The sequence below is a fragment of the Malaclemys terrapin genome, chromosome 3 (assembly GCF_027887155.1).
Source record: "Malaclemys terrapin pileata isolate rMalTer1 chromosome 3, rMalTer1.hap1, whole genome shotgun sequence".
NCBI lineage: Eukaryota > Metazoa > Chordata > Testudines > Emydidae > Malaclemys > Malaclemys terrapin.
In genome coordinates, this window is record NC_071507.1 from 162,877,352 (window position 1) to 162,889,902 (window position 12,551).

Here is a 12,551-nt window from a genome sequence, read left to right on the forward strand (position 1 = left end):
AATGAACAACATGTGCTAGCTCATAATTCAAGACAGATATAACATGAAATATATGGCAGAATGCAGGTAAAACACAGCAGGAGACATACAATTCTCCCCCAAGGAGTTCCGTAACAAATTTAATTGGAAGCATGTCCTCTGGAATGATGTCCAAAGCATAAAGGAGCATACAGATGTTTAGCATATCTGGCACATAAATACCGTGCAATGCTGGCTACAAAAGTGCCGTGAAAACACCTGTTCTCACTTGCAGGTGACATTGTATATAAGGAGGCAGCATTATCTCCCATAAATGTAAACAAACTTGTTTGTCTTAGCAATTGGCTGAACAAGAAGTAGGACTAAGTGAACTTGTAGGCTCTACAGTTTTACATTGTTTTGTTTTGGAGTGCAGTTATGTAACAAAAAAAAAATCTACATTTGTAAGTTGCACTTTCATGATAAAGAGAATGTACTATGGTCATTATATGAGGTGAATTGAAAAATACTATTTCTTTTACCATTTTTACGGTGCAAACATTTGTAATAAAAAATAATATAAAGGAAGCACTGTGCACTTTGTATTCTGTGCTGTAACTGAAATCAATATATTTGAAAATGTAGAAAAACATCCACAAATATTTAATACATTTCAATTGGTATTCTATTGTTTAACAGTGTGATTAAAGCTGCGATTAATTGTGATTAATTTTTTTAATCATGATTAATTTTGAGTTAATCACGAGTTAACTACGATTAATCGACAGCCCTAATTCTAAATCATGCAAGTGTATAATACATATCCACAGATGAAAAAAATACAGGGAGTCCTTGAACAGCTGCATAAGACATGGTGTTAACCAACTCGTTATGCCCATAAAGGTCTTAGCATCCACAAGACACAAAATCTATCATTTTGATACTTTCATGAAAATTGAGTCTGTCAGTCATTCATTAGCATTTGTAAATAATGCACACTCTCCACTAGCAAATATATCCTTTAAAGCAGCCTTGCAGAATCATCATTAAAATGTACCAGCCAAAGAACAAAGTCTATTCCCATGATAAGGAAAATGCTAAAAATTATGGTATTCTATTGAACCATCAAAAACTTACTCATCCATTTAATGGACATATAGAATTCTTAAATGCTTAAAGGCTCAGAAAATGTAGGCACTGAACCTCAATGTTTCCATAATTAACCAGCCCCATAAAAATATTAATATCTATCTTTTTTGCTGAAAATATAACTGTTTTCAGAAGGGAAAGGTAACTTCATGGTACATTAATTGATTAAATAGTTAAATGATGATAGTAACTTCAGTGAATGGTCACTGCTAAAAGCTACACTTCTCTTCTGAAAAACGGCAAATCAGTATGAGCCATTACAAGAAAAAGCCAAAATAAAATCAATGTTTTCCCTGAATATATACATTTTATTGGCACATGGGCATACAGGCAGGACCAAAACATTAATAAAAAGAGCTCCACCCATTTGTATAATTCTACATCTTTTCCAGGGGAATTTTAACAAATTAAGGAACTCCATTTAATTTAGCCTCAAAAAATGATCAGCACATCATTTCAACATTGCCAAAATGCAAGTTCATTCAAAGCACAACAAAATATTATTTTCCTACTTTACATAATAAGATCCTACAAATGAAGACATTCGGGTAAGGGTAGAAGATGAATAATGCAAAAACACATATGTGAAGAACTGCATGAAAAATGCTGAACTTAAAAGCAAATTTTAATACTTTTGTTGTAAGGACAAAGATATTTTCCATATGGAGCAGTTTTGCCTGTCCCATTATAAGTGAAAAACTACTCTCTGCCATGCAAATTATGAGATCCACACAGGAAGTGGTGGAGCTGAAGATCACCAAATACAGCTGGCTGCATCACTAGGTCTCAAACTGAATGTCACCCACATGATCACCAGTGCTCATTGTCAAACGGGGAGGCGTGACAGGAAAGGGAAGGAGGTAGTGCAGATTTCTAAGAAAAATCAGAAGAGAAGAGTAAATACACTTGACTATTTAGAACATCACCTACTCTATCTGCTCTTAAGTTCTATCACGTCAAGGAATTCCTCTCTCTGTCTCATGTATGAGAAGGAGAATGTTAGCAACATGACTTGGAAAGGGAAATGTGGAGAGACTGTGATATTGTAAGGACAGGGAAGGAATACAAAAAGAGAAAGAACAGAATGATGAACCTTTTAAAAAAGGAAATTAAAGATTTCCAAAGCCCCAATTTCCATGGAAAAGGGGGAAAGATGGTGACAATAAAAAAAAATCTTTGTTTTCAATTACATCAGACATAATGTTGCAGGATTCTGTCTGTCTCATCTAAGAAATTCTATAGTGAGTCAAAGATCTGAGCAAGCAAAAATGATCATCAACATCATTGTGTAAAAAGCTATTTAACTATTGTGACAGCAAGTAAAAAAGTGAAATGAATCAAAGGCTCCACTGGTAAGGAAATTAAGAGAAGTACCATGCATGAAAAAAATGTGAGGAGATCATACTTTAGCAGCCATGGGGAAATAAAAAGGTGAGATGGTCAAGTTTTACAGCTAGATGAGCTGCTTACATCAAAGAGTAATCCAGTGAATCTGTACAAGTAGCAGTGGTTGAATATTAAAAATAAAATCTCAAATACTTTATTGAATAAATGTACTAAGTTCAGTTCACTACGTTTCAGGGGTGAAAGTTATTCATATGTATTCAGCCAACTCTGGATTTTCAAGAAAATATCTGTAAATCCCCCCAAAATTACAAATTTTGGCTCAAGTGACTATTTGTCTGAAAATTCATACTGGATAAGAGGTGTTGTCCTGATTCATTCAGGAACTCCAGTAGAGATGTGTCAATTGACACCAGGTGAGGATTGGGTACTCATTCACTATACTATGACATCCCTGAATTATGCTTCCTTTACACATACCACCACCAACCCCCTCCCCATTTCAGGTGATAAACACTTCACAATTAAAGATCCCTATAAAATTACAAGTCTTTTACAGTAGACTTATGGTATTCCATATGTCATGATTAACATGTTCATTTTATCACCCATTAAAATAAACTGAAATTTACTTTTATATAGAGAAAGCAGAATTTAACATGCATCATGAAATATAGCCTTTTCCTTCTGGCGAATTCAGAAGGCTATTTGTTAGAAGAGAACTTTGATAATTGGGTTTTGCTTTAGTTTTATTTTGGTTTTTGCCAAACAACCATATTTCTATACAGTTTTGTTAGTTTCCCCAAACTTTTGTAATATTACTGCAAACATATATTATTTAGCGAACTGCAAAACACTGCACACAGATATAGTTTGGTTTCTGTGATGTAGGATCAGAGAATCCTAAATGTATCTCTAAAATTCTGTTTATTATTTTTTAAAAACAACTAAAAATTTCCTAACTTAGTGATATAACAGAGATGCATTAATGATATTGTATGACTCTACATCGGGCAAAATAACTTTTGGAACCAGATACAGCCAGCCATCACATAAATTGATGACTCAGAAGGCCTACAAATATATTCTATATAAAGGGTAGGATTTTCAAATATGCTAAGCATTAGCCTAACTTTGCTCCTATTGAAGGCAACAGTAAAACTCCTATTGAAAGTTAGGTGAAAGCTGAAAGCTTATGAACATTTGACTCATGTAGCTTAAATCTGGGTAACTTAATAATTTTGTAAATAAAACAAAAATTCAATAAAAATAATTCTATATTTTAAACATACTTATTTTGATTTAAGATATGCCTATACACAACAGCAAGCATATGTACACACTAGGGCTTTCGATTAATTGCAGTTAACTCACGCGATTAACTAAAAAAAATTAATCAATCACAACTAAACCGCAGTTTTAAATCACATTTTTTAAATAGAATACCAATTGAAATTTATTAAATAAAAAGGAGTCATATAAAAAATAGAAACTAGGACAGATTACAAAGGATGAATGTAGGCAAACAACACAGGAATGCAGGGGCAAGATTAGAAAGGCAAAGGCACAAAATGAGCTCAAACTAGCTACAGGAATAAAGGGAAACAAGAAGACTTTTTATCAATACATTAGAAGCAAGAGGAAGACCAAAGACAGGGTAGGCCCACTGCTCATTGAAGAGGGAGAAAAGTAACAGGAAACTTGGAAATGGCAGAGATGCTTAATGACTTCTTTGTTTCGGTCTTCACCAAGAAGTCTGGAGGAATGCCTAACATAGTGACTGCTAATGGGAAGGGGGTAGGTTTAGCAGATAAAATAAAAAAAGAACAAGTTAAAAATCACTTAGAAAAGTTAGATGCCTGCAAGTCACCAGGGCCTGATGAAATGCATCCTAGAATACTCAAGGAGCTAATAGAGGAGGTATCTGAGCCTCTAGCTATTATCTTTGGAAAATCATGGGAGACAGAAAAGATTCCAGAAGACTGGAAAAGGGCAAATATAATGCCCATCTATAAAAAGGGAAATAAAAACAACCCAGGAAACTACAGACCAGTTAGTTTAACTTTTGTGCCAGGGAAGATAATGGAGCAAGTAATTAAGGAAATCATCTGCAAACACTTGGAAGGTGGTAAGGTGATAGGGAATAGCTAGCATGGATTTGTAAAGAACAAATCGTGTCAAACCTATCTGATAGCGTTCTTTGATAGGATAATGAGTCTTGTTGATAAGGGAGAAGCTGTGGATGTGGTATACCTAGGCTTTAGTAAGGCATTTGATACGGTCTCGCATGATATTCTTATCGATAAACTAGGCAAATACAATTTAGATGGGGCTACTATAAGGTGGGTGCATAACTGGCTGGATAACCATACTCAGAGAGTTGTTATTAATGGTTCCCAATCCTGCTGGAAAGGCATAACAAGTGGGGTTCCGCAGGGGTCTGTTTTGGGACCGGCTCTGTTCAATATCTTCATTAACGACTTAGATATTGGCATAGAAAGTACGCTTATTAAGTTTGCAGATGATACCAAACTGGGAGGGATTGCAACTGCTTTGGAGGACAGGGTCATAATTCAAAACGATCTGGACAAATTGGAGAAATGGTCTGACAAAGCCATCGCATCTCATGGTGATACTAAGGCCCTGTCCAGCCTAGGAAAATTAAGTGTGGTTTGCAAACATGTTTGCCAACATATGTTCATTATCATGTTTAAAACACCACTTAGCACCGAGGGATGGCAGAGATTGTGGTGTTTAAAATTGTGGTAGTTGGTTGTGGTCAACCCTAAAGTCAACCAGTAAAGGGAAGCATGTGTTCCTCTCTGCAACTAACCATCTCAGCATCCAATGGGCCTGTGCCTCTAGGCACAATAGAGCTTATGTACATATATAAAATAATTCTAATATTAAGTTCAAAATGGTTGGCTAAGGTTTAATGTAGAGTAAAGAAAGTAGGTTAAAGGATAAGCTGCAGAGTAATACATTTAAATTGAGAGTTTTGCCATTGACATCAATTGATGCCCACAGAGAAACTAGGCAGATTCGGATCCTACAAACTTACTCCTATACATAAGGGCACTCGGCCTTTTAAATAAATAGTAATAAAGCAGTCAGGAATATTCAGCTAGTCACTGCAAAGGATATCATGCTGAGAAGAGCTTGTTGGAAATTTTATAACACAACAGTTTTTTGTCAGAAAACACTAATTCATCAAAATAAGCTTTTTGCAGAAATATGAAAGTTTAATTGATATCTTTTCAGGTCCAAGATGAAATTTCTGGTCAAAACCAGCATGGGTGGAGGGGAGGAATGGAGATCGGGTGGCGGAGGGGGAGAGGGAGGGGTGGGAGAGAGAGAGAGAGAGAGAGACTCATCCCAGAGTAGCGAGGTGGTTAGGGCACTTATCTGGGAGAACCAAGTTCATGTCACTATTCTGCCTGATTCTCTCATATTCCAGGTGGGTGCCCTTATCATCAGACTATTCTCAGATGGTGTGACGTTCCCCTCTGGTGTTATCTGGACCAGTGATCTACTAGGCCTCTCCAATCTTTGACTCTGAGAGCCAGCTTTACCCTGCTCAGCTGTGAGAAGCCCCACTCCTGAGCTGTTCACGCACAGCCTCTGGCATGTAAGCTGCTCCCAGCTACTTGATGGGAGTCGTTGGGGTCAGGGGGTTCTGGTTCTGCTTCTCTAGCAGTTCCAGTTGTTTTTTTCACTCTCTTTCTCTTTCTTCCCACTCTCTTACTCTTTTTCTTCCATAGCCCTTCTGTGTGCAGTTTCTTCTCTGGCTGACTCTTTTTCTTTTTCTTTTATCTACAGTTCTTTCAGTTGCAGTAATCTCTGGTGCTCCCACTTCTTTTCTGCAGACTGCAGCCTAAAAAGCTCCAACTTCGCAATCACTTCACTGCTTTCACTCATTTTCCTGCTTTTCTGTTCCTACCTCCCTTTCCCGAAATGAGCAAACAGAAAATAACAAAACTGTGACCTCCTTCTGACTGTTCTTAGCCACTGAACTTAAGACTCACTTAAAATCACAAATATCAGTGCTTAAAGTGTGACCTTCACTTGGACTAACAAGCCGTACATACCCCTTGCTTGCTGCGCCACTGTGACGTTCCCGTCTGATGTTGTCTGGACTGGTGACCTACTAAGTCTCTCCAATCCTTGACTCTGGGAGCCAGCCTTACCCCGCTCTGCTATAAGAACCCCCACTCCTGGGCTGTTCATGCACAGCCTTTGGCATGTAAGCTGCTCCCAGCTACTTGCAAGCAAATGACACTAGCCAATATCTCTGGTCCCAGACACAACCCTACGAACCTCCATCTTGCAGTGTCCAGTTATACCCGCTGGATGCTGCAAGCTTATATGAGTTCATCAGTTTAACAAAGAAATTGATATGTACCAGGCTTGTTATCCCAAGGGGAGCCTATGACACACTACAAACCAAACACACTGCTTCAGGTAGAATAAACAAATGTATTAACTATAAAGATCGATTTTAAGTGATTATAAGTCAAAGCATAACAAGTCAGATTTGGTCAAATGAAATAAAAGCAAAACGCATTCTAAACTGATCTTAACACTTTTGATGTCCTTAAAAGCTTAGATGCTTCTCACCACAGGCTGGCTGGTTACTTTTCAGTCAGGGTCTCCTCTTTGATCAGCGTTTCAGTTGCTTGGTGGTGGTGGTGTCTGTAGATGTAGGTGGAAGAGAGAGAGTATGGCAAAATGTCTCTCCCTTTTATCATGTCCTTTCTTTCCTCTTGACTTTGCCCCCCCCCTTCAGAGTCAGGTGAGCATTACCTCATCACAGACCCACACTGACCAAAGGAAGGGAGTGACTCCCACGAGGGTCTAACACATTATTTTGTTGCTGCCTAAGCCAGTGTCCATTGTTCCTGTGAGGCTGGGCTGGGTTTGTCCCATCCATGCCCTGACGAGGTGTGAACTGCCTCTCTGTTCTTGGAGAGTTTTTGTATGGGCTTCCTTTAAGCCATGAGGACACATTTTCAGCCTCATAACTATATACATGAAATTGTAACCTATAACCTTACTATAATATTACTGTAACAATTACTATAACATCACTATAACAACCATGCTCAGTGCATTATGAGCCTTCCGAAGACACCCAATATGACAAACTTTGCATTGGATACCACACAATCATTTTATAAAGATGAACAGAAGTTGCTAGATCGCAGGCCCTGGTTCTCATGGGAGACTTTAATCACCCTGATATCTGCTGGGAGAGCAATACAGCGGTGCACAGGCAATCCAGGAAATTTTTGGATAGTGTAGGGGACAATTTCCTGGTGCAGGTGCTGGAGGAACCAACTAGGGGCAAAGCTTTTCTTGACCTGCTACTCACAAACAGGGAAGAACTAGTAGGGGAAGCAAAAGTGGATGGGAACCTGGGAGGCAGTGACCATGAGATGGTCGAGTTCAGGATCCTGACACAAGGAAGAAAGGAGAGCAGCAGAATACGGACCCTGGACTTCAGAAAAGCAGACTTTGACTCCCTCAGGGAACAGATGGGCAGGATCCCCTGGGAGAATAACATGAAGGGCAAAGGGGTCCAGGAGAGCTGGCTGTATTTTAAAGAATCCTTATTGAGGTTGCAGGAACAAACCATCCCGATGTGTAGAAAGAGTAGTAAATATGGCAGGTGACCAGCTTGGCTAAACAGTGAAATCCTTGCTGATCTTAAACGCAAAAAAGAAGCTTACAAGAAGTGGAAGATTGGACAAATGACCAGGGAGGAGTATAAAAATATTGCTCAGGCGTGCAGGAGTGAAATCAGGAAGGCCAAATCACACTTGGAGTTGCAGTTAGCAAGAGATGTTAAGAGTAACAAGAAGGGTTTCTTCAGGTATGTTAGCAACAAGAAGAAAATCAAGGAAAGTGTGGGCCCCTTACTGAATGAGGGAGGCAACCTAGTGACCGAGGATGTGGAAAAAGCTAATGTACTCAATGATTTTTTTGCCTCTGTCTTCACACACAAGGTCAGCTCCCAGATTGCTGCACTGGGCAGTACAGCATGGGGAGAAGGTGACCAACCCTCTGTGGAGAAAGAAGTGGTTCGGGACTATTTAGAAAAACTGGACGTGCACAAGTCCATGGGGCCGGATGCGCTGCATCCGAGGGTGCTAAAGGAGTTGGCGGGTGAGATTGCAGAGCCATTAGCCATTATTTTTGAAAACTCATGGCGATCAGGGGAGGTCCCAGATGACTGGAAAAAGGCTAATGTAGTGCCCATCTTTAAAAAAGGGAAGAAGGAGGATCCGGGGAACTACAGGCCAGTCAGCCTCACCTCAGTCCCTGGAAAAATCATGGAGCAGGTCCTCAAGGAATCAATTATGAAACATTTAGAGGAGAGGAAAGTGATCAGGAACAGTCAGCATGGATTCACGAAGGGGAAGTCGTGCCTGACTAACCTAATTGCCTTCTATGATGAGATAACTGGCTCTGTGGATGAGGGGAAAGCAGTGGATGTGTTATTCCTTGACTTTAGCAAAGCTTTTGATACGGTCTCCCACAGTATTCTTGCCGCCAAGTTAAAGAAGTATGGGCTGGATGAATGGACTGTAAGGTGGATAGAAAGCTGGCTAGATCGTCGGGCTCAACGGGTAGTGATCAATGGCTCCATGTCTAGTTGGCAGCCGGTTTCAAGCGGAGTGCCCCAAGGGTCGGTCCTGGGACCAGTTTTGTTTGATATCTTTATTAATGATCTGGAGGAGGGTGTGGACTGCACTCTCAGCAAGTTTGCAGATGACACTAAATTAGGAGGCGTGGTAGATACACTAGAGGGTAGGGATTGGATACAGAGGGACCTAGACAAATTAGAGGATTGGGCCAAAAAAAACCTGATGAGGTTCAACAAGGACAAGTGCAGAGTCCTGCACTTAGGACGGAAGAATCCCATGCACTGCTACAGACTAGGGACTGAATGGCTAGGTAGCAGTTCTGCAGAAAAGGACCTAGGTGTCACAGTGGACGAGAAGCTGGATATGAGTCAACAGTGTGCTCTTGTTGCCAAGAAGGCTAACGGCATTTTGGGCTGCATAAGTAGGGACATTGCCAGCAGATCGAGGAACGTGATCGTTCCCCTTTATTCGACATTGGTGAGGCCTCATCTGGAATACTGTGTCCAGGTTTGGGCCCCACACTACAAGAAGGATGTGGAAAAATTGGAAAGAGTCCAGCGGAGGGCAACAAAAATGATTAGGGGGCTGGAGCACATGACTTATGAGGAGAGGCTGAGGGAACTGGGATTGTTTAGTCTCCAGAAGAGAAGAATGAGGGGGGACTTGATAGCAGCCTTCAACTACCTGAAGGGGGGTTCCAAAGAGGATGGAGCTCGGCTGTTCTCAGTGGTGGCAGATGACAGAACAAGGAGCAATGGTCTCAAGTTGCAGTGGGGGAGGTCCAGGTTGGATATCAGGAAAAACTATTTCACTAGGAGGGTGGTGAAACACTGGAATGCGTTACCTAGGGAGGTGGTGGAGTCTCCTTCCTTGGAGGTTTTTAAGGCCCGGCTTGACAAAGCCCTGGCTGGGATGATTTCGCTGGGAATTGGTCCTGCTTTGAGCAGGGGGTTGGACTAGATGACCTCTTGAGGTCCCTTCCAACTCTGATATTCTATGATTCTATGATTCTAACATGGGGGTGTAGGGTGTTCCCCCAAGGTACAGAGTGTCACAGATGGATCTCTCTCAATCTCTCTTGTTGGACCTGTTCTACTACATATACATTTTTAAATATTCAGTGGGCCAGTGAGAGAAACTTGACTCTATAGCCCTGTGGTTAGGGCACTCACCTTGTATGTGGTTAGACAGAAGCGATCTGAAAGTGGATCTCCCACGTCCTATGTGAGTGGCTAACCACCTGACTATTCTAGGGTGGATCTGCCTCTCCCACTTTCTCTCATTTTTTATTAAACTTTTTCAAAGGACTCAATTTCATCCCGTTGTGGAACAGGAAAATTTTTGAAATCTCAAAAATGTTTGTGGGTAAGGAAAACTGTTTCTTACTCAGATCTAGAATCATAGAAACATGGGCTTAGAAAGGACTGCAAGGGTCATCTAGTCTAACCCTCTGTCAAGAGGCAGGATTTGTTGTGTCTAAACCATCCAAGATGGATGGCTAGCCAAACTCTCTTTGGCGATTCCATGATTTTCCTGGGCAGTCTGCTCTATTGTCCTACTGTTCTTACAGTTAGGATGTTTTTCCTGAGATTGAATTTAAATCTGCTATGATGTAGTTTGAACCTATTGCCTCTGGTCCTGCCCTCTGTGGCAAAAGAGAACAATTTTGCTCCATCTTTTTTATGACAGTCTTTCAACTATTTGAAGACCACTATCATGTCCCCCCTTAATCTCCTCTTTTCCATACTAAACATACCCAGTTTCTTCAGCCTTTGCTCATATGGCTTGCATTTCATCCATTTGATCATCTTTGTTGCTTGCTTCTGGATCCTTTCCAATTTCTCTACATCCTTTCTATATAGCGGTGATCAAAATTGGACACAGTACTCCAGCTGAGTTCTAAGCAGTGCTGACTACTGCAGTACTATCATTTCCGTGACTTACATGCTATGCCTCTGTTAAAGCAATACAAAACTACATTTGCTTCTTTTGCAACAGCATCACATTGTTGATTCAAGTTCCAAGTGTTGTTATTTCCCATGGTCATCCAGCTCTAGAGACAAACCCTATATTTTATAAAGAAGCGTTTATGAAAACACATGCAGAGGATGTTGGAGCCCATTGGTATATTACAGACAATAGGCCAGACTTAGCTCTGATTTACACCAGTGCAACTCTATTGGGAAAGTCAATGGAGCCAATCTAGGACAAATGAGAGTAGAATTTGTCCCATTGTGGGGAGGGAGACAGTTAAAATAAAATTCTTTCTTTTTTAAATGTTTTTAACAACAAAGCTTTTTAATTATTACTTTTTTGTTCCTAGAGTGATTAAAATGTGATTAGAAGGCCCTAGAGCTAGGGAGAATTTAATTATAAAGGTGCCTTGTTCCCATTTCGTCTGGCAAGAGAACTGCTCAGCATTGTGATCCTCTACAACCTACCAGATGGATGATTCACAGCATACTGTGTACGTTAATTGGAAGCTTCTCCAGGAATTTAATTACATATTGTGTTAAAGGTTTTAATTCAAAGTAATACACACAAACACATATTTACCTATATAGATTGATAGATTCACACACATATAGTTGCTTTGAGACAGTGGCCGACCCAAGTCAGTAAGTCGCTCAGAAATGAAAAATACTGTATTATCACTACAAGGTGCTCTTAATGACCCTACAAGATGTTCGTAAAGACATTACACAAAGTGGCATGTTTGATACTGGAAGCAAAGTTTGATTTTAAATTGACATGGGTAACAAATTATCAAAAATAAGGGCTGGTTATCTAATCAGGCAGTTCTTGTTTATGTTATGCTTTGTATCAGGACACATTAACTTGCCAGTAGATGGTTCTGTATAAGGTTACAAAGCCTTCTAGTCCTAATGAGTCATGTCTTAAAAAATTACATACAGATGCTACAAAATGACCATGATCATAATTCATTAATATACAGGCTGTATAGTCATATACAGGCTATTTTCCCCTCTTTTAAAAGCCAGAGAGAAGGAGCTAAGCCACTGCATAATACGAAATGGAACATCATCTGGGCTGATACAATTTTAATAGTAAAGTATTTAAATATAAAATGGGAGGGTGGTGTATATATTGCTGCTATTTAATATATATGCACATAAATAAACAAAACTCCAAGATTCAACTTCATCAGCTTCTTAGGAAACTGACAACCACTACAAATTCAGGGCGGCGGGGGTGATGTTTAAATAAAGCACTCACCTGCTCAATATCTGGATCTCTGGTTTCTTCAAGGTATTTTTTAAAAGGGTTTGGTTGATAGGGCTCCTCCGTTTTTAATAAGGTTTTTGTTTTCACTGGCCCTGGACGAATAACACCAGGCTTTGTCTAGATCCATAGCAAGCACAGGGGGAAAAAGAATAGACATTTAAAAACCTGAAGTAGTAACAGATTATAGAAAATGATATTTATTTTTGG

At 39.9% G+C, this 12,551-nt stretch overlaps 1 protein-coding gene across 11 annotated transcripts in view; it reads right to left on the bottom strand.

The window, feature by feature from the left end:
• Window positions 1-12,551, bottom strand: part of MLIP (muscular LMNA interacting protein) — a 173,445-nt gene that overhangs the window by 40,393 nt on the left and 120,501 nt on the right. For 10 of the 11 annotated variants that reach the window (XR_008444439.1, XR_008444440.1, XM_054023337.1 and 7 more), the window contains one exon: window positions 12,336-12,461. Coding sequence is in view for 9 of the 11 variants with exons in the window: in XM_054023337.1 (XP_053879312.1) it covers window positions 12,336-12,461 (126 nt within the window). In the remaining 2 variants the exon portion in view is untranslated. Of the gene's footprint in view, window positions 1-573; window positions 1,981-12,335; window positions 12,462-12,551 lie in introns of those variants that run through there. The other variant, XM_054023340.1, reaches the window with a different exon arrangement.